The sequence below is a fragment of the Salvelinus sp. IW2-2015 genome, linkage group LG1 (genome assembly GCF_002910315.2).
Source record: "Salvelinus sp. IW2-2015 linkage group LG1, ASM291031v2, whole genome shotgun sequence".
NCBI classification, from domain to species: domain Eukaryota; kingdom Metazoa; phylum Chordata; class Actinopteri; order Salmoniformes; family Salmonidae; genus Salvelinus; species Salvelinus sp. IW2-2015.
The window spans coordinates 52039419-52065525 of NC_036838.1; the positions used below are offsets into that span (position 1 = coordinate 52039419).

Here is a 26107-nt window from a genome sequence, read left to right on the forward strand (position 1 = left end):
ATGATGAAGTGTGCAAATGTTTTCTAAGGAGTTTAGAGTGCCATGTTGTCGCCATCGCCAGTTTAGGGCGCCATGTTTTCTGATGTTTCCTCCTCCTACTATGTCATCTGTCATCATGATTTTTCTGAAGACAGTATTTCATGAGAGGAAGAAGTAAGAAGGGAGGGTGAAAGAGAGCGGGGGAGGAAAGGAGGGAAAAAGTGCAGGAGTGGTAAATTAATGGTCACAGCAGCTCCATGACAAGGCACTGACCTTTTGGCTTTCTGCATCGCTGTACATCAGGCCAAAGTAGTCCTTCTCCAGCAGGTTGAGGTGCTCACACACCATGTCCAGCAGGGCCTGTCCTTTGCAGTGCTTCTGCAGAAACACAAATAAAGTGTTATTTAATCAAGGGTTAGGTGATTTCTGACCATGTGACCTGGCCTCACTGATTAAAGCATTACGGCACCCCTTACAAAAATGTACCACGGTACTACTATGGTACTTTCATTCATACCATGGTACTACTATGGTCATTTCACTTATACCATGGTATAGTCTGAATCATGATGGTACTACAATGGTACTGCCATTATACCTAAATATTACCATCGTACTGCATAATTTATACCATGGTATAAATCTGAATTTATTTATTTATTTTATTTTTCCGTTATTTTACCAGGTAAGTTGACTGAGAACACGTTCTCATTTGCAGCAACGACCTGGGGAATAGTTACAGGGGAGAGGAGGGGGATGAAAGAGCCAATTGTAAACTAATCATGTAAATGTACCATGGTTTTAGCTTTCAAGTATGATGTTACTGCCATGCACCTAAATAATACCATGGTATTGCATCATTCATACCACGGTAGACGTGGATCCTGGAAATACCATGGTTTTAACCAGCATCCTACATTATACCACGGTAACTCACAATTATGATAAATGGTACCAATAATTATTATAAGGTACCATCTTTATTAATTGTCTGTTACCATAGCACAATGGCAGTATAATACATTAAATAAAAACCCCAAGGTCAAAAGAGTTTGGTTGGTATTATATTGATGAATTTATATACCAGTATGGGAAAGTCAGAGGCAGGCTAGTACTGTTGGTCCAAATGTGTCTGTAACATCAAAGAAAAAGGGAAATAGGGGTAATACTTTCTGTATTAATAGTATTGTTTTTTTGCTCATCTTTCGGTTCCCTTTTTTGCCAACCTAAAATGTGGGAGAATGTAAGATATATGGTAGCCTAATCCTTGGTATTTTGTAATCATTTACTGTATTTATAGTCAAGGGGTGTTGCGCTTGTTTCGGCCCACAGAGGGAGCTGCTCGCTCTAGTGGTTGCGTCACGTGCGCTCACTCTCACGCTAACCTGCCTAGTAAATGAGTCAGTTGAATGAGAGAGCGAACTGAAGAGAGAAGCACCAGATAAATGTAATATTTTAAACATTATCATCACGGTGAGCAATTATAAAGCGTAGGATGTGAAACACCCAGTTAAGCGGAGTGTAGTGATATAATATATATATTTTTTAATGATGTTTGGATAGTTTAATTATTTTATAAAAGTCTGTTAGCATAGAAGCTAACGTCGGCTAAAGTTAGCGCCAGTCAAGCTAGCTTGTCGTAATCATGTCAACAGGACAAACGAACGTTCACACAGAGTGTAAAGAAAGGGAAACATTGCAACTTGCTGTTTTTAGGGATATGATGAGAATTACATGATGAAAATGTATCTATGAGATAAGATTATAATTAATTCCTTTTTACAAATAGTTGTTTAGTATGTTGGCTATTTAGAATTGTATAAGCGTAGCCAAGTCAGTGGAATGAGAGAGAGACAACTGAAAACTATTGAAGAGAGAAGCACCAGATAAACTATTTTAAATCTTTACAGTTTCAGACTCCCTTCATTCTTCTCACCATACCCTATCCAGGTCCCAATGTTTAAGAGGATATACTATGCTACTTGACCATGTGTGTTGTGGTTTTTCACTATGAGCTAAAGGGGTTTAAAGGGTACTAGGCCTATGCCTTGCCATTGCAGAGGGAGTAGTCAATGTTGCATTATGTGAGTACCATAAATTACTTTGTTTTTTGTCACTTTACCTGAAAAATGGTGAGACACAGACAATCATAATACATTGTAAACAACTACCATGCATTCATGTTTCACTACATGCTGCTAGTACAAAACCATGGTATTTTTTCATTGTATTACCATGATTCATTTTTGTACCATGGTAGCTAGTAAAAAAAAWWTTAAATAGGGCTTTTTGGTCACTGCCTTGGCAGGAAAATACCATGGTACTGGTGCAAATACCATGGTATTTTCCTGCCGTGGTAGTACAATGAAAAAACTACCATGGTACTATCATGTTTTTTTGGTCAGTCCATGGCAGGAAAGTACCATGGTATTTTCCTGCTATGGTAGTGACCAAAAAAACATGATAATACCATGGTATTTTTTTCATTGTACTACCATGGTACATTTTTGCAATGGACTGCATGGTTTTGTTGACATGCACACATTTTTATTACTGGAATTTGGTTTATTGGAGTGTCATGTAACTTCAAATGTATCAACACAACAGAATGTGTCTCTCCCCAACATCAACCCCAACCAGATAGGGAAGCCATCTTGACACCAGCTGCTATCTATTGTTGTCTACAGACTATAACAGCTCTTCCCTTGAGTGCTGTGTTACAGTCAGAATTCATCAAATACTTGACTTGGAAAATGAAAACAGAATTTTAGAGGAAGATTGCTTTCTGCATGATACGTGGTCCGAACAAACAGTGGATTATCGAATGTCACTCATATAACTGTATCCAAATTGTTTACTTTCTGATCACATTCCTGGGCTGGGAAGGAAAGACAGAATAAGTGTGAAGTTACTCAAATGTCCAAAGAAATTCTAGCCAAGAGAGTTGACTCATGGGGCGGCACCTTCGCAAATCATTCTAGCGATGATATACCTTCATGTAACTTGAACAAAAATGGGGAAAAACGATTGTGTGTAATTTCAAATACACATTCGTGCATAACAAAACATCACTCTGAAACCAGCATAGTAGCATGGTACCCTGGTCTGTAGATCCCAGAGTTCAGACTATGGGTGCTGCTGCACACACACACAGATACACACACGCTTTTCCCTTGGGGTCATAGCCAGCGAGCTGTGTGTGTGAACTGTGTGTGCTGCTCTCCAGGGAGCAAGCTTCTGTGCGGCTCATTGCTTGCTTTCCCTAGAGCCTGGTATCCGTGGTGGCAGGCAGACAGAGCAAGTCGTTGCCGGGGAAACAGATGCAGATGTATGCTCCCTCCCTCTCTTTTTTGTTCCTTTATATCTCAAGGCCAGAGCTGAGGGGAGTGTCTCCTTTGGCTCATTATGGTTGAAGAGATGGTGTGGTAAGACTGGAAGCACTTATGAACTCTTACTGTCACTCAACACACTCCCCATGGTTGTGGAGAGAAGACATGGATGTGGTTGTGGGGTCTGTATGGAGTGGACTGTATGGCTTTAGCATGAGCTATTAAAAGCCCAGTGCAAGCCCAGTGCGTTTTATATATATATTTCCACTATGAGGTTGGAATAATACTGTAAAATTGTGAAAATAATGATAATGCCATTTTAGTGTAACCTGTTTGAAAAGAACGCCCTGAAATTTCATCACCAAGAGGTACATTTGTTAATAGACCAATAAGAAATAGAGCTCTAAACCTCTCTGCCAACAGTTCGTTTTTGGATTTACCCTTCCCACTCAGACCACTCCCAGACAGTCCTAGCAAAATTCTTGCTTGAGAAATTGGTCTTTGCGAAGTAGCAGTTAAAAAAAAAAATGGGCCATTTTAATTTAAAACAATCCCAGTAAGGTACTTAATTGTTACCCAGAAATTATTTGATATTGAGATTTTTTWAAATGGCTGCATTGGACCTTTTTTAAAGATACAGTATGTATGGGCATGTTTAGGATCTTAATATGCAGTGACTAAGGCATTGAGGCGTTTCTCCATGGACACTCCCTTAAACACAAGTAACACACTTAAACCATTGCAAAGTGTACAAACCAACTCATTGTCAGAGTCACAGAGCATTTAAAAAAAATATGTCTCCCAAAATAGCTCCATTCTACACAATAACAGAGTGCAGCTCATCCATGCATGACCTGGTAGAGTATACACCAGGGAACTGAAGGAAGGGGTGAGGGAAGTGTGGGAGTGCGTAGCCCCGTCTCCCCTCTCTCCACTGTGGCACCTTGGGAGCCAGAGCCAGCAGCCATGGCAAGACAGGCTAATTAACCCTTGGATGGGGCACCTCCTCCAGTGAGAATTGTCACAAAGGGGTGCCTGCCTTCCCTCACTAACACTATTATTATCAACTCCTGGAGCATGGAGGAGGTTTGATATGGCAGGCCTGACGTTCCAATACACCAATTAAACACAGGAAGGGGGTTGGTGGGAGGCCAGGAGTGAGGTGAGGATAAACGTTATACTGCAGCAGCAAGTTATTTAAACAGGGATGAGTAAAAAGAGAGGGTTGATTTGTACATCATTTTGTAGCAATGAATGGAAGTACAAAAGGAAGCAAATGATACTTCATTGCATAAAGGCTTTGAGAATCATAATGTGGAGTTTTATTTCCAGTGCTGAGAACAGCTTGAGTTGCTTGAGAGTATTTGAAAGACAATTTTTGGAACGTTTTCTTTAGAAAAAGGTTGATAAAAGCAAGGGAAATGTTCTAGAGATTCTTATATCAGAAACACACTCACATACCGAAGTATCCTAAGGGTAGCTCACAATATTCAAATTTCTACTTGACTGCACCTGGGTCGCAAAATTGAATGAGTAAAGATTTCCCATTGTTCTGGGTTTTGTTGACGGATTTTATTGGGCAGAAGAGGGATGTCATTTGAACCTCAAATTGTACAATATTTCTGCTCTGTTATGTTGCATATCTATATCTATGAGGTTTTCAGCCAAGCCTTTCCTTTTGATAACATATACTGAACAAAAATATAAATGCAACATGTGAAGTGTTGGCCCCATATTTCATGAGCTGAAATAAAATATCCCAGAAATGTTCCATATGCACAAAAAGCTTATTTTTCTAAAATGTTGTGCACAAATTTGTTTACATCCCTGTAAGTGAGCATTTCTCCATTGCCAAGATAATCCATCCACCTGACAGGTATGGTATATCAAGAAGCTGATTAAACAGCATGGTTATTACACAGTTGCACCTTGTGCTGGGGACAATAAAAGGCCATTCTGAAATGTGCAGTTTTTTCACACAACACAATACCACAGATGTTTCAAGTTTTGAGGGAGTGCGCAATTGGCATGCTGACTGCAGGAATGTCCAAAAGAGCTGTTGCCAGAGAAGTGAATGTTCATTTCTCAACCATAAGCTGCCTCAAATGTAGTTTTAGAGAATTAGGCAGTACATCCAACCGGCCTCACAACTGCAGACCACGTGTAACCAGATCCGGCTTCACCTGCGGGATCATCTTGGGGGCGGGGGGCTGGTGCTGAGGACTATTTCTGCCTGTAATAACGTGCCTTTTGTTGGGAAAAAAATGCCTTCTTTGCTTGCTCTTTCCCAACAATGCAGTCTTCAATATCAGTAGTACTAGTTGATTATAAACAGCTAGATGGTGCCGACAGAGATGGTTGCCTCGCTTCAGGTTATTCGTTTTTTTAATGTATTATTTCTGACATTGTTAGCCTAGAAAATCTCAAGTGTTATTACATACTAGGGGTCGACCGATTAATCGGAATGGCTGATTAATCGGGGCGATTTCAAGTTTTCATAACAATCGGAAATATGTATTTTTGGGCGCCGATTTGCCTATTTTTTTAATATATTTTTTTACACCTTTATTTAATCTTTATTTAACTAGGCAAGTCAGTTAAGAACACATTCTTATTTTCAATGACGGCCTAGGAACGTTCTGCCTCGTTGAGGGGCAGAACGACAGATTTTTAACCTTGTCAGCTCGGGGGATCCAATCTTGCAACCTTACAGTTAACTAGTCCAATGCTCTAACACTGATTACATTGCACTCCACGAGGAGCCTGCCTGTGCCGCGAATGCAGTAAGCTAAGGTAAATTGCTAGCTAGCATTAAACTTATCTTATAAAAAACAATCAATCAATGACTGTCATTGCTCCAATATGTAGTTAACCATAAACATCAATGCCTTTCTTAAAATCAATACACAATTTTTAAAAATATTTTTAAACCTGCATATTTAGCTAAAAGAAATCCAGGTTAGCAGGCAATATTAACCAGGTGAAATTGTGTCATTTCTCTTGCGTTCATTGCACGCAGAGTCAGGGTATATGCAACAGTTTGGGCCGCCTGGCTCTTTGCGAACTAATTTGCCAGAATTTTACGTAATTATGACATAACATTGAAGGTTGTGCAATGTAACAGGAATATTTAGACTCATGGATGCCACCCGTTAGATAAAATACGGAACGGAATAAACGTTTTGTTTTCGAGGTGATAGTTTCCGGATTAGTCAAAGGTATATGGTTTAGAGAGGAATAGTCGACGCGTTATAATTCCTGTAATAACTTGCGGCTGAACTTGACAGGGGTTCCTTCATTATTGTACCGTTCATGTCTTCCATAGAGAATGTCTTGATCTACTTCAAATAAGGTCTGTGTTTCGTGCAGGCTTAAACCGCCTCAACGTTTTGATACCCGTGTAAATCTCACTAGGATAAGGTAATGTTTGCCATCATATTATTACTATTTTTATTCAAACAGTTGAGAGTATTTGTCTCCTAAGCAGACTCTTCAGTATCATTGTCACTTCAGAGCTGTGTGTGTGTGTGTGTATTTATGTATTATATTAAGTTAAAATAAAAGTGTTCATTGTTCATTCAGTATTGTTGCAGTTGTCATTATTACAAAAATGTGTGTGTGTGTGTATGATATATGTCACGCCCTGGCCTTAGTTATCTTTGTTTTTCTTTATTATTTTAGTTAGGTCAGGGTGTGACATGGGGGATGTGTGTGTGTTTTTGTCTCGTCTAGGGTGTTTGTATTGACTAGGGGGTGTTTGTAGAGTTCATGGGGTTGTGTTCAGTGTAGGTGTTTATGTAAGTCTATGGTTGCCTAGATTGGTTCTCAATTAGAGACAGCTGTCTATCGTTGTCTCTGATTGGGAGCCATATTTAGGCAGCCATAGTCATTAGGTAGGTTGTGGGTAATTGTCTATGTGTAAGTTGTCAGTGTCTGCCTTTTTGTTTATCATAGCTTCACGTTCGTCGTTTTGTTAGTTTGTAAAAGTGTTTGTTTCGTCTTCATTAAAAAGAGAAGAATGTATTTATATCACGCTGCGCCTTGGTCCTCTCTTTCACAATACGACGATCGTGACAATATATATATAAAACTTTKTTTTTTTTATTTTTATAAATCTGACAATTAATCGGTATCTGCTTTTTTTGTCGTCCAATAATCGGTATCGGTATCGGCGTTGAAAAATCATAATCGGTCGACCTCTATTACATACAACTGGGAAGAACTATTGGATATAAAAGCGATGTCAACGTACCATCATTACGAACAGGAATACATCTTTCCCGAAGTGGATCCTTTGTTCGGACCTCCACCCTGGACATTGGATCTAATCCCAGCGTCCGACCCAAAACAACGCGGTCACCGCAGGAGAGGCAGATGGAGCGGCCTACTGGTCAAACTCAGAATGCGAGCACACCATCCACCGCTTCCGAGCATATTTCTCGCCAATGTACAAGCTCTAGATAACAAGGTGGACGAAATTAGGGCACTAGTTGCCTTCACGGAAACATGGCTCACTCCGGATATGTTGTCAGAGTCCGTACAGCCACCCGGTTTCTTCACGCATCGCGCCGACAGAAACAAACATTTCTCTGGTAAGAAGAAGGGTGTGGTTGTTTGCCTTTATGATTAACGACTCATGGTGTAATCTCAACAACATACAAGAACTCAAGTAATTTTGTTCACCCGACCTAGAATTCCTTACAATAAAATGCCGACCGCATTATCTTCCAAGCAAATCCCCCCCACCCCCCACTGGACTCTATGTAACCTGGAAACCATACATCCTGAGGCTGCATTTATTGTAGCTGGTGATTTGATCAAAAATAACCTAAGAATCATACTTCCTAAATTCTATCAGCATATCGAATGCGTGACAAGAGCAGGTAGCTTTCTGGATCATTGCTACTCGAACTTCTGCAATGAGTACAAAGCCCTCCCCCGCCCTGCCTTCAGCAAATCTGACCATGATCCCATTTTTTGTTGCTCCCAGCCTTAGACAGAAACTAAAACAGGAAACGCCCGTGCTCAGGTCAATAGAATGCTGGTCTGATCAATCGGATTCCACGCTTCAAGATTGCTTCGATTACGTGAACTGGGATATGTTCTGGATAGCCTCAGACAATAACATTGACGTATACGCTGACTCGGTGAGCAAGTTTATTAGCAAGTGCATCGGAGATGTCGTTCCCTATGTGACCATTAACACTTTCCCTAACCAGAAACCGTGGATTGATGGCAGCATTCGCGCGAACTGAACTAAATGACTATCACCCCATTGCACTCACTTCTGTCATCATGAAGTGCCTTCAGAGACTAGTCAAGGACCATATCACCTCCACCCTACCTGACACCCTAGACCCACACCAATTTGCTTACCGCCCCAATAGGTCCACTGACGATGCAATTGCCATCACACTGTACACTGCCCTATCCCATCTGGACAAGAGGAATACCTACAGTATGTAAGAAAGCTGTTCATTGACTACAGCTCAGCATTTAACACCATAGTGCACTCCAAACTCGTCATTAAGCTTGAGACCCTGGGTCTCGGCCCTGCCCTGTGCAACTGGGTCCTGGACTTTGACGGGCCGTGCCCAGGTGGTGAAGGTAGAAAACAACATCTCCACCCGCTGATCCTCAACACTGGGGCCCCACAAAGGTGCGTTCTCAGCCCTCTCCTGTACTCCCTGTTCATCCATGACTGCGTGGCCATGCACGCTTCCAACTCAATCATCAAGTTTGCAGATGACACTACAGTGGTAGGCCTGATTACCAACAACGACGAGATAGTCTACAGGGAGGAGGTGAGGGCCCTCGGAGTATGGTGTCAGGAAAATAACCMCTCACTCAACATCAACAAAACAAAGGAGATGATCGTGGACTTCAGGAAACAGCAGATGGAGCACTCCCCCATCCAGATCGATGGGACAGTAGTGGAGTAGGTAGAAAGTTTTAAGTTCCATGGCGTACAAATCACAGACAAACTGAAATGGTCCACCCACACAGACAGCGTGGTGATGTTTATTTCACCTTTATTTAGCCAGGTAGGCAAGTTGAGAACAAGTTCTAATTTACAACTGCGACCTGGCCAAGATAAAGCAAAGCAGTGTGACAAAAACAACACAGAGGTACACATAAAAAACATACAGTCAATAACACAAAAGAAAAGAAAAATAGAAAAATCTATGTACAGTGTGTGCAAATGTAGAAGAGTAGGGAGGTAGGCAATACATAGACCACAGAGGTGAACATAATTACAATTTAGCATTAATACTGGAGTGATAGATGTGCAGATGGTGATGTGCAAGTAGAGATACTGGGGTACAAAAGAGCAAAGAGGATAAATAATAATATGGGGATGAGGTAGTTGGGTGTGCTATTTTAAGATTGGCTGTGTACAGGTACAGTGATCGGTAAACTGCTCTGACAGCTAATACTTAAAGTTAGAGAGGGAGATATGTCTCCAGCTTCAGTGATTTTTCCAATTCATTCCAGTCATTGGCAGCAGAGAACTGGAAGTAAAGGCTGCCAAAGGAAGTGTTGGCTTTGGGGATGACCAGTGCAATATACCTGCATGAGCGCGTGCTATGGGTGGGTGTTGCTATGGTGACCAGTGAGCTGAGATAAGGCAGGGCTTTACCTAGCAAAGACTTATAGATGACCTGGAGCCAGTGGGTTTGGCGAAGAAGGGCCAGCCAACAAGAGCATTGCAGTGGTGGGTAGTATATGGGGCTTTGGTGACAAAACGAATGGCACTGTGATAGACTACATCCAGTATCCTGAGTAGATTGTTGCAGGCTATTTTGTAAATTACATCGCCGAAGTCAAGGATCTGTAGGATAGTCAGTTTTACTAAGGTATGTTTGGCAGCATGAGTGAAGGAGGCTTTACTGCGAAATAGGAAGCCAATTCTAGATTTAATTTTGTATTGGAGATGCTTAATGTGAGTCTGGAAGGAGAGTTTACAGTCTAACCAGACACCAAAGTATTTGTAGTTCTCCACATATTCTACGTCAGGACCGTCCAGAGTAGTGATGCTAGTCGGGCGGGATGGTGCGGGCAGCAATCAGTTGAAGAGCATGCATTTAGTTTTACTAGCATTTAAAACCAGTTGGAGGCCACGGAAGGAGTGTCGTATGGCGTTGAAGCTCGTTTGGACGTTTGTTAGCACAGTGTCCAAAGAAGGGCCAGGTGTATACAGAATGGTGTCGTCTGCGTAGAGGTGGATCAGAGAATCACCAGCAGTAAGAGCGACATCATTGATATATACAGAGAAAAGTGTCGGCCCTAGAATTGAACCCTGTGGCACCCCCATAGAGACTACCAGAGGTCCGGTCAACAGGCCCTCCGATTTGACACACTGAACTCTTTCTGAGAAGTAGTTGGTGAACCAGGCAAGGCAGTCATTTGAGAAGCCAAGGCTATTGAGTCTGCCGATAAGAATGCGGTGATTGACAGAGTCGAAAGCCTTGGCCAGGTTGATGAAGATGGCTGCACAGTACTGTCTTTTTTCGATGGCAGTTATAATATCGTTTAAGACCTTGAGCATGGCTGAGTTGCACCCATGACCAGCTCGGAAACCAGATTGCATAGTGGAGAAGGTACGGAGCGATTCGAAATGGTTGGTGATCTGTTTATTAACTTGGCTTTCCAAGATTTGAGAAAGGTAGGGCAGGATGGATATAGGTCTATAATAGTTTGGGTCTAGAGTGTCTCCCCCTTCGAAGAGGGGATGACCGCGGCAGCTTTCCAATCTTTGGGGATCTCAGACGATACGAAAGAGAGGTTGAACAGGCTAGTAATAGGGGTTGCAACAACTTTGGCGGATAATTTTAGAAAGAGTGGGTCCAGAATGTCTAGCCCAGCTGATTTGTAGGGATCCATATTTTGCAGCTCTTTCAGAACATCAGCTGTCTGGATTTGGGTGAAGGAGAAGTGGGGGGGGGGGGTGTTGGGCAAGTTGCTGCAGGGGTGCTGAGGTGTTGGCTGGGGTAGGGGTAGCCAGGTGGAAAGCATGGCCAGCTGTGGAAAAATGCTGATTGAAATGATTGATTATCGTAGATTTATCGGTGGTGACAGTGTTTCCTAGCCTCAGTGCAGTGGGTAGCTGGGAGGAGGTGCTCTTATTCTTCATGGACTTTACAGTGTCCCAAAACTTTTTGAAATCAGTGCTACAGGAAGCTGTAGCTTTCTGTTTGAAAAAGCTATCCTTGGCTTTCCTAACTGACTGAGTATATTGGTTCCTGACTTCCCTGAAAAGTTGCATATCACGGGGGCTATTCGATGCTAATGCAGAATGCCACAGGATGTTTTTGTGCTGGTCAAGGGCAGTCAAGTCTGGGGTGATCCAAGGGCTGTATCTGTTATAGTTATACATTTTTTTAATGGGGCATGCTTATTTAAGATGGAGAGGAAAGCACTTTTGAAGAGCAACCAGGCATCCTCTACTGACGGGATGTCAATATCTTTCCAGGATACCCGGGCCAGGTCGATTAGAAAGGCCTGCTCCCTGAAGTGTTTTAGTGAGCGTTTGACAGTGATGAGGGGTGTTCGTTTGACCGCGGACCCATTACGCACCCAGGCAATGAGGCAGTGCTCGCTGAGATCCTGGTTGAAAATAGCAGAGGTGTATTTAGAGGGCAAGTTGGTCAGGATGATATCATAGAGGGTGCCAAAGGTTACGGATTTAGGGTTGTACCTGGTGGGTTCCTTGATAATTTGTGTGAAATTGAGGGCATCTAGCTTAGATTGTAGGACGGCCGGGGTGTAAGCATGTCCCAGTTTAGGTCACCTAACAGTACGAACTCTGAAGATAGATGGGGGGCGATCAATTCACATATGGTGTCCAGGGCACAGCTTGGAGCTGAAGGGGGTCTATAACAAGCGGCAACGGTGAGAGACTTGTTTCTGGAAAGGTGGATTTTTAAAAGTAGAAGCTCGAATTGTTTTGGCACAGACCTGGATAGTATGACAGAACTCTGCAGGCTATCTCTGCAGTAGATTGCATGTGAGTGATCATAGGGTCCAGTGAGTAGCTAGGTGAGCTGGAGGCACGACGTTTCAGACAGCTAGCAGGGCGGGGTGGGGCTAGCAGATGGGCCTCAGGGGAACATCGCAACGGGAGAACCTATTGAAACCCCCTCGGACGGTTACGTCAGCAGACCAGTCGTGATGGATCGGCGGGGCTCCGTGTCGGCAGGCAAAGGGTCCAGGCCAATTGGCAAAAGAGGTAGGCCCAGGAATTATCTGATGGATCTCTTCGGCTATCCGGGAGATGGGCCTAGCTCGAGGCTAGCTCCAGGCTAACTGGTGCTTTCTTCGGGGCAGAGATGTTAGACAGGAGTAGCCTCTCGGATAGCAGCTAGCTAGCTGCGATGATCCGGGGTAAAGGTTCAGAGCTTGCGGTAGGAATCCGGGGATGTGGTAGAGAAAAGCAGCGCGGTATGCTCTGGGTTGATATCGCGCTGTGCAGGCTGGCAGGAGTTGACCGGGCTGAGGCTGGCAGATGTCCGAGTTAACGGTGATGACCGCTAGCAGTGGCTAACTGACCACTAGCTAGTAGCTAGTTAGCTGTCTAGTTACTGAAGGGGGTTCCGGTTCTAAAGTATAAAAAATAGCAGATCCATACCACATTGGGTGAGGCGGGTTGCAGGATAGTATGTTCAGTCCGTAGATAGAAATTGAGATTAAAAATATAAAACAATATATACGAATAAAAACAATATATACAAGGGACGGGACAAGACAATCAAAACAGACATCCCACTGCTACGCCATCTTGGAAGACAGCGCCTCATTCAACCTCAGGAGGCTGAAGAAATTTGGCTTGTCATCTAAAACACTCACAAACTTTTACAGATGCACAATCGAGAGCATCCTGTCGGACTGTATCACCGCCTGGTACGGCAACTGCACCGCCCTCAACTGCAAGGCTCTCCAGAGGGTGGTGAGGTCTGCACAACCCATCACCGGGGGCAAACTACCTGCCCTCCAGGACACCTGCAGCACCCGACGTCACAGGAAGGCCAAAAAGATCATCAAGGACAACAACCACCCGAGCTGCCGCCTGTTCACCTCGCTATCATCTAGAAGGCGAGGTCAGTACAGGTGCATCAAAGCTGGGACTGAGAGACTGAAAAACAGCTTCTATCTCAAGGCCATCAGACTGTTAAACAGTCACATCTGAATTGTTTTTTAATTAGGTCTGAAATAAAATGAACACATTTTTATATTTGAGTGTAATTCTCTTTTAATTGCCATCTAGCGAGTGAGGAATGTGCTGTCTAACGTGCCGGTCTAGCGATGGCTCTGTACTGCTGCTGCTCATTTCATGGCAAAGTTTGCATACAGCAAATAATAGATACAAATTATATATTTACTCATGATATTCTTCTGCCAGGTAAGCCTACTTTGCAGTTAACGTTTAATTGAGAAGGTTTTGGGGAAAGTACTTCTGTCAACCCACAAAATGGTTATCACGTCAACTGGCTACACACGGAGTGCTAGACAGACGCACGCACCACACAGACAAGGTCACACAGACGAGGGGACTATGGTGAACAGCATTCTCACATAGGTATTTGTCTTATCTAGGTGTGTGAGGGCAGCGTGGAGTGCAATTGATGATGTGTCTGGGGTGATGTGTGTCATAACCAGCCTTTCAAAGCACTTCATGATTACAGATGTGAGTGCTACAGGGTGCTAGTCATTGTGGAAGGTAGTCTTAGAGCTCTTGGGAACATGAATGATGGTGGTCAGCTTGACAAATGTGTGGATTACAGACTCGGACAAGGAGAGGTTGAAAATGAATGTGAATATGCCTGCCGTCTGTTCTTTGCATGCTCTGAGAACGCGCCCTGGAATACCGTTCAGCCCGTGGCCTTACGAGTGTTGACCTGATTAAAAACCATACCTCAAGTTGGCCTCAGAGAGCGAGATCACCCAGTCCCCTGCGTCAGAGGGGGACCTCATGCACGGCTCTGTGTTGTTTTCGTCAAAGTGTGCATAAAATGCATTGAGTACGTCGGGGCAGATCATGGCTGGGTCTTCCTTTGTAATCCGTAATGGACTGTTGTCACTGCCGCATGCGGCAGGCAGCGGAGCCTGTAATAGGATTCCACCTTGTTCCTATATTGTCATTTTGCTTGTTTGATGGTTCTTATTGTGCTTGTTTGTGTCCTCAGCCGTAGCCTTGGGGTTGGCTGCGATAGCCTTGTGTGCGGTAGCCCTGTCCTTAGGCTTAGCACCAACCTCTGTGTTAATCCAGGGCTTTTGATTGGGGAAGCAGTGATCCTTCACTGTGGGGACAATGATGGCAATGTATTTCCAAATGAAGCCAGTGACGGAGGTGGTTAGCTCATCAATGCTATCAGCGGAGTCCCTGAACATATTCCAGTCAGCGCTAGGAAAGCAGTCTTGTAGCATAACCTCCGATTCAGAGGACCATATCGGAGCAACGGAGCATGTCATGGGTACTTATTGTTTGAGCTTTTGCTTGTAGACAGGAAGCAGGAGTATATAGTCATGATCTAATTTGCAGAAGGGGGGATGAGAGAGGGCCTTGTTTGCTTGCTTGTGGATAGCGTAACAGTGGTCTAGGACTTTATCGCCCCTAGTGGCGAAGGAGATGTGTTGGGCATTATGTGACTTAATGATGGGGAATTAAAATCATTGGCAACAAGGAAAGCAGCCTCCGGGTGCATGGTTTCATGCTTTTTTATAGCCTCGTACAGTTAAGTGCCATCTTGTTATTTTTCTTGTCTTGAGATGGAATATATACAGCAGTCACGATAACAGAAACTCTCTCGGGAGGTAGAAGAGTTGGCATTTGACCATCAGGTATTCCAAGACGGGTGAACAATGGGTCGAGACTTCCACTGTGCTAGTCAGCACACCATTTCCTTGAATCCTTTGAGTTGGATAGCCATGGGGGGGTTTCTTGTCCGAAAGTAATGTTTCAGAAAAGCAGAGAATATTGCAGTTACGAGAGTCCCATTGATAGCAAATCCGCGATCGGCGTTAATCCATTTTATCATCAAAAGACTGTACGTTGGCCAATAGAACTGAGAGAAGAGGTGGATGGTTTTCCCTTCGCCTTAATCTCGGCAGGCCTCCCCCTCTCCTGCCTCTTTTTCTCTGGCGTTTCCTCTTAGATAGCCCAAAACCTGGGTCGGAATGAGACAATGAGCCTAGGGCAATAAAGTCAAAGTTGAAGCCAGAATTGAGGTCAGTAACTGCCATTCTCATTTTAAAAAGTTCTGGTCGATCATAAGAAATTATAGTGTCTACATTTTGTGCAAAAAACTTAAGATAAACATCAAACGAATCACAAAATAGTAAAGTTGGGTATACACTCCCAACAAGGAGTACTATAGACACACACACAAAAAGTTTAATTTATATTTTGTTTGTCCATTCTGTGAGACATTCAAGTTGTGATTTTGCATGCAAATAGAACATCCATAATGCTGGAATCGCCCATATCTAGCTATGTTTAGGAGGGGCTCTGGAAGAGGACAGTGGCACAGCCTGCCAGGATAGCACAGATTGGCCAGGGAGAGGAGACATACATCCACCATCCCAAACACACAGGGAGGGACAGACAGACATACAGGCAGACTCCTTGTTATGCATCACAAAACAGTCCCTGAAGCATGGTGATAAAGCCCTACAGTATATGCATTACTAGCTGCCATTAGAAGACACAAGACAGCAACAGTATAGTGTTCTTGCCAATAAATACAGGTTTCTCCATCTCTAAGAGTTCACACATCACTCCTTCAACAAAGGGTGCTTCTCTTGACCCATTTTCTAACTGAATACAGTGAGCATTCCATACCATCATGAAGCATTGCCTACCACCATGAAGCATTCCCTACCATCATGAAGACGTGTCCTGTTTGGTGATGGTGCTGTGATTGTAAGCAGGTGAGCCTGCTTTTCCTCCACTATATTCTCTGTGTCACTTATCCTAATGACTGGAATTTGTGTCTGTGGCAGAGAATGTGTAACCTTGCATTGGCCTTTCCCTGTGGAGAGCTTCACAGTGGAGCTGCTACACCACGCACACCGTTACACCACGCACACCGCTACACCACGCACACCGCTACACCACGCACACCGTTACACCACGCACACCGCTACACCACGCACACCGCTACACCACGCACACCGCTACACCACGCACACCGTTACACCACGCACACCGCTACACCACGCACACCGCTACACCACGCACACCGTTACACCACGCACACCGTTACACCACGCACACCGTTACACCACGCACACCGCTACACCACGCATGACGCATTCTCTTTCATCTGCTTTATAACGGCCTTATCTGCACTCAGCAGATTCATAACATACAGTAAACACAAAAAAGACACAATGTTCCAAAGTAAGGAAACTAGTTGCATCTGCTGGTAGAGCCACAAGGACAAAAATAATACAATTAGAGGAACATTTCTCACTGTTATATTTTTTGACTGGTTCATTCAAACCCGTTCTGGACGTAACCTCCAACATGGTTATGTTCAGGGATGAAATTCTTCCTTTTATCCATGCTTACCTCAATCCCTGCCTCATAGTCAGAGGTGTCCAGTAGGGTGACCTTGAAGGGAACAGTCTTTGGCCGTTTGGAAGTCTTCTGGGGGGACTTGGGGGTCTTACTTGGGGTGGTCTTTTCTGACACGTCGTCTATTTCCCTGTGGTCGTCGATCAGTTTGGAGTCCTGGTCCTTTACATAGGGACAGTCATAGTCACAGGTGAAATTCATAGTCACAGGTGAAATTGACAATAAATGAATGTCTATTATAATTATGGCCACTAAACATGTGCAAATATCTGTCAATGGTTGATGGAGGACGAGATTGACTGATCTAACCAGGAAAAACACAAGGCCCTAATTGTGGTATAGATTGAACGTCTCTCCTACCTGTTTGGCCATCTTTGCATCTAAAGCCGAGTCCTGCATGCCTGTTGCTGCCCCCTTCTGCCAGGAGGACTCTTCGGCTGCCTTCTTTACCCGTGACTCAGAGCCAAGCTCTGTTGGCATAACAACCTCTCTTTAACCTGGGGGGAAATAACACAAAAAATACTTTTTAGTCTAATTCTTAGTCTTATCAATATGAAAGTAAAGTGGTCTGCATGATACAAAAAGAGAGTTTGCTAAACAGTAGGTGGTGCCAAGATGGTGCCAATACCAACTAGGTACTCCTCAGGCAGCAGTGATGGCAAGGCATGACATAGCAAGATTACATTTCAAAATGACATATGTTAATGTGATTCATCTCTTGTGGTAGCAGTTATTCCCTTGCCTCCAGAGCCATATACAGCAATCACAGAGTGTGTGACAGATAACCAGTACTGCATGTGGTAGCAGTGGCAGAACCCCAACCTCATTCACTAAGAAACTACTGCCAGGAGCACAGCATCACTGTTAGTTCTGCTTCCTGTGATGACTGGCCGCTGAAGACCGCCTTGTCGTCAAGGACATTCACTTTATTTCAGGAATCTCTCAAATCAGACAATCCATATTTTATTTAAGCAAGCAGCACTTCAGCAGTTGAGACGATAATCACAGAGATGGTCCTGTAATTAATTTAGCTGCAGGCAAGATCATGGACTGAATATTATTAGCTCTGATAGTCACTGGTAATTTCAACAGCATTATGATTCTGAGCATTTAGAATTGAACAGTGAGAAATCCTCACCATAGAGTAATAGTGGTAATTACCCAATCATAATGAGTTAATCATAATCATAAAATAATAATAATATGAAGTAAAAGTAAGTCACATAGAATTACATATAGAATTGATAAGATACAATGCATTTGGAAAGTATTCAGACCCCTTGACTTTTTCTACATTTTGCTATGTTACAGCCTTTTTCAAAATTTATTAAATTGTATTTTTTCCACATCAATCTACACACCGTACCCTATGATGACAAAGCGAAAAACAGGTTTTTAGACATTTTTGCAAATATATAAAAAATAAAAAACAGAACATTTTTATTTACTTAGGTATTCAGACCCTTTGCTATGAGACTTGAAATTGAGCTCAGGTGCATCCTGTTCCCATTGATCATCCTGGAGACTTCTACAACTGCATTGGAGTCCACCTGTGGTAAATTCAATTGACTGGACATGATTTCGAAAGACAAACACCTGTCTATATAAGGTTCCACAGTTGACAGCGCATGTCAGAGCAAAAACCAAGCTATGAGATCAAAGGAATTGTCCTTAGAGCTCAGAGACAGGATTGTGTCGAGGCACAGATCTGGGGAAGGGTACCAAAACATTTCTGCAGCGTTGAAGGTCCCCAAGAACACAGTGGCCTCATTCTTAAATGGAAGAAGTTTGCAACCACCAAGACTCTTTCTAGAGATGGCCGCCCAGCCAAATTGAGCAATCGGGGGAGAAGGGCTGTTTTTCAGCGGCAGACACTGGGAGACTAGTCAGGATTGACGGTACGATGAACAGAGAAAAGTACAGCGAGATCCTTGATGAAAACCTACTCCAGAGCGCTCGGGACCTCAGACTGGGGCAAAGATTCACCTTCCAACATGACAATGACCCTAAGCACACAGCCAAGACAACGCAGGAGTGGCTTTGGGACAAGTCTCTGAATGTCCTTGAGTGGCCCAGCCAGAGCCTGGACTTGAACCCGATCGAACATTTCTGGAGAAACCTGAAAATAGCTGTGCAGCGACGCTCTCCATCCAACCTGACAGAATTTGAGAGGATCTGCAGAGAAGAATGGGAGAAACTCCCCAAATGCAGGTTTGCCAAGCTTGTAAAGTCATACCCAAGAAGACTCGAGGCTGTAATCGCTGTCAAAGGTGCTCAACAAAGTACTGAGTAAAAGGTCTGAATACTTATGTAAATGTGATATTTCATGTTTTTACTTTTAATACATTTTCAATAATGTCTAAAAATCTGTTTTTGTTTTGTCATTATGGGGTATCGTTTGTAGATTGATGAGGGGAAAAAACGATTTAATCAATTTTAGAATAAGGCTGTTACGTAACAATATGTGGAAAAAGTCAAGGGGTCTGAATACTTCCGAAAGCACTGTATCTATAGTCATACAGTAGCATAGTTGTTATTTGGGATGCCAGAGGGATGGGGAAGGTTGTGGCTGTTTAAATTAATCCAGGAAGGTGAGGGGGTGGATGGCAACGCCCATTATACCAAATAGTCTTCCCCCATAACTACACTCTGTCAGGGTATACACATTTAGACAGGCATCTGACACAGGGATGCATTTTCCTCTGACACTCTATCAAGTAAAAGATTACCCCTCCACGATGGCAGTATCCCCAATCGAGCCGACCCTGCTGGGGCCACCATAAACCAATCTGATGCCAGTTATATTCAGTGTCACACACAACTCAGAAAAACTTGTTTCTAATCCAATCTCTATCTGACCCCTGCAGTCCTGCTGCCCTCACGGCATAAATCCCATCACCATAATACACTGTGGGTAAGGTACTGTAGGCTGAGCGAGTGGGCTGCTGTCAACATCCCCAGTGGACAGAGACCGAAACATGACCACTTCTCTCAGGGTCAGAAGGACAGACAGAGGCTGAAGGTTTAAGATTGTGACATACAGTCCATGCAGCAGCGTGCTTAAAGTAGAATGAAGAGACAACCGTGACAGGCAATCCTCCTCTGTGTCATCACTTACAATCACATGGAATTGACAGGCATTAATTCCCCTCCTGTGGGACAAATTGGCAGTGTGTGTGACTGTGAGTGGTGTGTGACTGCTCTGCACCGGGGGCTAATTGTCCCTGGCTGTCTGATCCAGCTGAGACTCTGGGCTACGCTGCTAAATCAATTTCCCCTCTGTGGCTGAATCACGGAAATTACTGCAAAGAAACCCTCCCTCATTCACACGCAAACGCACACCCCTCCCACACACACACACACGCACATGTCGGTGCAGCCGTAACTTCCTATGTGGATACTGTTCCAATGTAAACAGTCATGTGTGTGTCTTTAACATCATCTATCACCACCTCACTGTCAATTCTCTGAATCTCAGTGCTACTGGGGAATCTCACAAATCAAACAACGTGGGTCTCCGTCTTTCCTCCATGTGGCACATCTCATACATTTCTTCAATTCAGACACATGCCGACATCTCCTCTGAACATCCCTATGTGGTAAATGACATGAGGTATTCATCTACAGCTGTGGTTGGGTTGAGGGAACCATGTGAACGTGTGTACATTGGCTTTGGAGTTGTTCACATGCACCTGACAACAAAGACACTGGTTTGAAAGCCCCGCACCAACTTAGCTCCCATCTTCACCTCAGCCAGAGTATCTTCCTGGCTGCTCAAACAGCCACTGTTAGTTCCATCCGACATACAGCATTAACAAGCAGCCAACCACTCCATGTTAATTCCCATCCACTAACGTATGACAACCACAGATCAATACCTAGCTGTGTATTGGCCCTGCATGATTTAAGGAGCTATGCAATCCAATATGGCACTGCTTTACTCTGATTGGGTACGAGTTACAGTATGTTGAATACACACACACATACACACACATCCTTAATGCATTGTCATCGCCAACTGCCTCATTCCTCAGGTCTAATTGGGTCTCCTAGCCGGAGAACTTTTATGGATTCAGATAAATTACTAAATTAACACTGGCTGATGTCACAGAGGAGCCCTCAGAACACATTGGTGCACATTCATTTCCTGTCACACCCATTAGCCCTGTCACACCCAACAGCCCTGTCTGTCCCTGGTTTGGACACATGCAGCACCAGGATCTCTGCAGGGGAGAACACCTGTTCATCTACCCCCACAAGCAGCACACTGACATGTTTATTTACTTTTTGTATTTTTTATTTAACCAGGCAATTCAGTTAAGAACAAATTCTTATTTACAATGACAGCCTACCTCGGTCAAACCCTAACTCGGACGACGCTGGGCCATTTGTGTGCCACCCTACGGGACTCCCAATCACGGCCTGTTGTGATACAGCCTTGAATCGAACCAGTGTCTGTAGTGATACCTCTAGCACTGAGATGCAGTACCTTAGACCACTGCACCACTCGGGAGCCCATGTGTTCCTATACAATACTGTATGTAGGCTATATTTGTCTCTCACCAGCAATTGAATGGTTTGATGTACAGTATCTTGTAATTATTCATTAAAAAGAGAAGCACATTCTGGGGGGGGATTGGAGGGACGCCATGTGCGACTGACGTGTTTTCCGTTTGCTCCCGTGGTATTTTTAAAGTTTATGTGAATTTTGCAGCAGAACCGTATTTATTTTCATATATTATTTTGGTGATCCCTTCCCGTAAAAACCAAGACTACTTTACTTCCAAATGTCAGCATGTCGACGAAACATAAGGCCAAAAGCATGACTTTGAGAAAACCCGGCCTACAAGACACACTCTCATCACCGCCCTCTCCTGAGCCTGACGGCCCGGGGACTGACACTTTACCCGGGGGGGCGGCTTGGCCTGGCGGCGCTGAAATGAACATTCTCGAGGCCATCAAACTACTACGCTCTGAGATAGTTGAAATGAAAACGGAGGTGGTTGCTACGATTGAGGCCCGAATAAAGGAGGTTTCTGATACTTTAAAAGCAGATCTAACCATCCTGCGGAACGAGACGGTGCCAGCAATCACATCACTCAAAACAACAATGGCGTCGCACACTACAACGATTGCAGCACTGGAGACCTCCGCTACAAATGTCTCCGACTTAACRACKTCCCTGGAGGCTGACGTGAAACGCCTAGCTGCGGATTTGAAAAAGGTGAAGGAGAGCTGTGTAAGTTTAGAGGGATTCTCTCGCCGCAATAACCTGAGACTTGTATCAGTCCCAGAGTCAGCGGAAATGCCTCGCGCCACGGATTTCGTTTCTGGGCTGCTGAAGGATGTTCTTGCCTTGGATGAGAAGCCCCTGATTGATCGTGCCCACCGGTCGCTGCGCCCAAAGCCCCGGGATGGGGAGAGGCCCCGTGACATAATTCTTCGAGTGCACTTTTTCCATGAGAAGATGGAGATTCTCCGACGAGCCCGCAATACCACTCTGAGCTTTCAAGGACAGAGCTTCTCCATCTACCAGGACTACTCCCCAAATGTTTCCAGGCAGCGCGCAGCTTTCGGACAGGCCAAACGACTACTACGGCACCATCCAGGTGTGAAGTACGGACTGCGATTCCCGGCCCGTTTATGGCTATCTCATGATGGTAAAGACTACACATTTGAATCTCCGGATGAGGCTCTCTCTCACATTCAACGTCACATCAAGAAGTCTTGAACTTGCTCATAGTTCAGCAACTGTTGCTTGCGAACTGTGGATAGTAAGTAACCCACCTGTGGTACAATTATGTTTAGCTACAACATGCTAATTTTGTATAGTTGGGGAGTTGGCGAACCCATTCAGGCTTATTTGATGTGATCTAATGTTTTGATCATCTAGTGTGCTWGCCTTACAAGCATTCAGTCATTTTAATTTCATTGTATTGAGGTTTTACTTTACTCCTGTGTTTCTAGGCTGTCTTGCTCACCTATTCAGTTTGTTTACATAGTGTCTCAGTSACTCAAAATATTCTTGGTTATTTGTTTACTGCATCCGTTTGCATTGACCCAGTAAACAGTAAATGCTTCCCGAGGCGACACGTTTTTTGGGGTCTTCACTTAAATTTTAAAAGTTCTGAGCGTCATTTATGCCCAGCAAGCGTTCAACGTTGCGCACACGTAGTTTTTTGGTCTTGGTTGTAAGCTGTCTCAGCATTCAACTAGACAACTATTGTAATAATAATWATTATTATTATTTTTGATTGTCTTACTACGATTTCCTTACTTCAAATTAGGTTTTCGGCTGAGAGCCTTTATACATTTTATTTATTTTCTTTATTTTCTCTCTCAAATGCCTGTTATAAGACTGGGAATATAATTATATACATCTACAAGTGGTGCTTTTGTAATTTCGTTTGCACAAGGGATTCACTTTTATTTTTTTTATTTAAAAAATGATTATCTCTTTTTGCTGTTTGATCCACTAACAAAACGCGACTTTAAAGAGCGGGACTGTGGGTTTAGGTTTAAGACCGCACTCTCACAGACATACTGTGCGAAGAGAACATGTTCTATTTAGGCTTGTACCTCGTTCGGGGAGGTATTGTCTGGGATGGGGGGAGGGGTTGAATTGTTCAGTTCTAATGTTGTCATTCTGTCTTTTTCGGGGGGGGTTTCTGTACTTTTTCCAAACATCTACCACCGTACATTATTACTCTGAGACAAGTTATTCTGGGGTTTTTGGGCGCTCATTGCTTTTCCATTCTATGCTCTAATGACAGGGTTGTATAACGGGAATGCCCAGAGGGGCCGAAACAATGCGATCAAGTACATTTCGTGGAACATCAAAGGGGTTAATAACCCAGTGAAGCGTAAGAGGGTGTTGACACACTTAAAGGGTTTGAATGCAAATGTTGCATTTCTACAAGAGACTCACTTGAGGACTGGTGAGCACTTTAGGATGCGTAGGGACTGGGTTGGTCAAGTGTTCCACTCTAACTTTCATAGTAAATCAAGAGGGGCTGCCATTTTGGTTGATAAAGCTACTCCCTTTGTAGCTTCTGAGGTTATCGCTGATCCTAAGGGACGATYCGTCATAGTAACCGGTAAACTGTTTTCTACCCCTCTTGTTTTGGCTAGTGTTTATGCTCCCAATTGGGATGACACAAGTTTKATTTCTTCCTTTTTGTCTGCTATACCCAATTTAGATTCTCATTTGTTGATTTTAGGGGGCGATTTCAACTGCAAAATGTCCCCAGTTCTTGACAAGTCCTCACGAACAACTACAGGCCCATCTAAATGTGCCCTACTTATTCAAGCCTTTCTTCAGAAATATGCCATGTTTGAGGCCTGGCGTTTCCTACATCCTACAGATAGACAGTATTCCTTTTATTCTCATGTTCATCAAACATACTCCCGGATTGATTACTTCTTTTTGGACAAAAAACTTCTGCCCAACCTTCGGCAGTGTACTTACAAGAGTATTGTGATTTCTGACCATTCACCATTAGTGCTTGAACTAGAGTTTCCCCAGTGACCTCCTATGTGTTATCAATGGCGTCTTAACCCCATTTTACTCTCAGATAAGGAGTTTGTCAATTTCATTTCTTCTGAAATCACCTTATTCCTAGAAACTAATTCAACACCAGGTATGTCCTGCTCTACCATATGGGAGTCTCTCAAAGCATACCTACGTGGCCAAATTATTTCTTATACAGCCAACCAAAACAGAGTTCGCTCTCAGCGACTTCGGGACCTGAGCGAATCCATAGCCACATTGGATGAGAAGTATGCTACGGATCCTTCCTCTGATCTGCATAAAGAGCGCCAACTACTCCAATCTGAATTTGATGAGCTTTCTACCAGGCAACCTGAACAGTTACTCTTGCGAGCTCGGTACAGAGTGTATGAACAAGGCGACAAGGCCAGTAAACTCCTTGCACATCAGATCCGTAAATCTGAGGCCTCACGTTTAATCCCACAAATAAGGACCCCGTCTGGTGCCACCACAGTTATACATAAAGAGATCAATGATCAATTCAAACAATTTTACTCTGCGCTATACACCTCTGAATCCCCTCAAGACCCTTTGCTGATTGATTCCTTCTTTAATGGCCTGCATATGTCTTCAATTGATACAGACACCCATGACTGTCTAGAAGAAGAATTTACACCTGAGGAGATTGCAACAGCAGTGTCCGCAATGAAAAGTGGTAAATCACCGGGTCCGAATGGTTTTCCAACCGAATTTTACAGGACGTTTTCTGGTCTGCTTTGCCCATTCTTGTCTCGACTATTTACAGAGTGCCTTAATACCTCAAAGCTACCGCCTAGTCTTTATCAGGCTTCAATTTCATTACTATTAAAGAAAAACAAAGACCCCCTGGAATGTGGATCCTATCGCCCAATCTCGCTTTTAAACTGTGATTACAAAATCCTAGCCAAGCTTTTAGCCATCCGTATGGAAGGCTCGCTGCACCAAGTAGTACACTCTGACCAGACTGGCTTTGTGAGAAATAGGCATTTGTTTTTCAATATTAGGCGCCTTATGAATATACTGTACTCCCCAGCGTCGGAGGACCCAGAAGTGGTGGTCTCACTTGATGCAGAAAAAGCGTTTGACCGCGTTGAGTGGGATTACCTAACAGCTACCCTTTATAGATTTGGCTTTGGCCCCAAATTCATTGCGTGGATAAAGATTCTTTATTTTTCCCCCATGGCTTCGGTACGGACTAACAACTTGTCCTCTGACTATTTTCCCTTGCACCGCGGATCCAGACAGGGCTGTCCACTCTCCCCCTTGTTGTTTGCTTTGGCAATCGAACTTCTCACCATTGCACTACGCTCTAATGATGCCATTCAAGGAATAATCAGGACGGGCTTAGAGCAGAAAGTCTCGCTATATGCGGATGACCTCCTTTTGTTTATCTCTAACCCTGATACCTCATTGCCACGCGCCTTATCTGTTCTTAAAAGGTTTGGATCAATCTCAGGGTACAAGCTGAATCTAGGCAAGAGTGAGCTTTTTCCTGTAAACAAGGCTGCTTTAAAGTGCTCTTTTACAAGTTCTCAGTTTAGGATTGTCCGGGATCAATTCACCTACTTGGGAGTTAAAGTGACAAGGAAATATTCAAATCTGTTTCAGGAAAACTTGGTTGCTCTAGCAGACAGTTTGAAACAATCTTTTACTTTTTGGAATTCGCTACCTCTTTCTCTTATCGGAAGGATTAAT

General features: G+C 43.7%; 1 protein-coding gene across 1 annotated transcript in view; it reads right to left on the reverse strand.

The window, feature by feature from the left end:
* Positions 1-26107, reverse strand: part of LOC111977633 (band 4.1-like protein 1) — a 172181-nt gene that overhangs the window by 68204 nt on the left and 77870 nt on the right. Inside the window, exons 2-4 of the mRNA XM_070445613.1 lie at positions 17245-17381; positions 16879-17046; positions 253-357 (exon numbers count right to left, since the gene is read on the reverse strand). Coding sequence (XP_070301714.1) covers positions 253-357; positions 16879-17046; positions 17245-17364 — 393 coding nt within the window. The 5' untranslated portion in view covers positions 17365-17381. The remainder of the gene's footprint in view (positions 1-252; positions 358-16878; positions 17047-17244; positions 17382-26107) is intronic.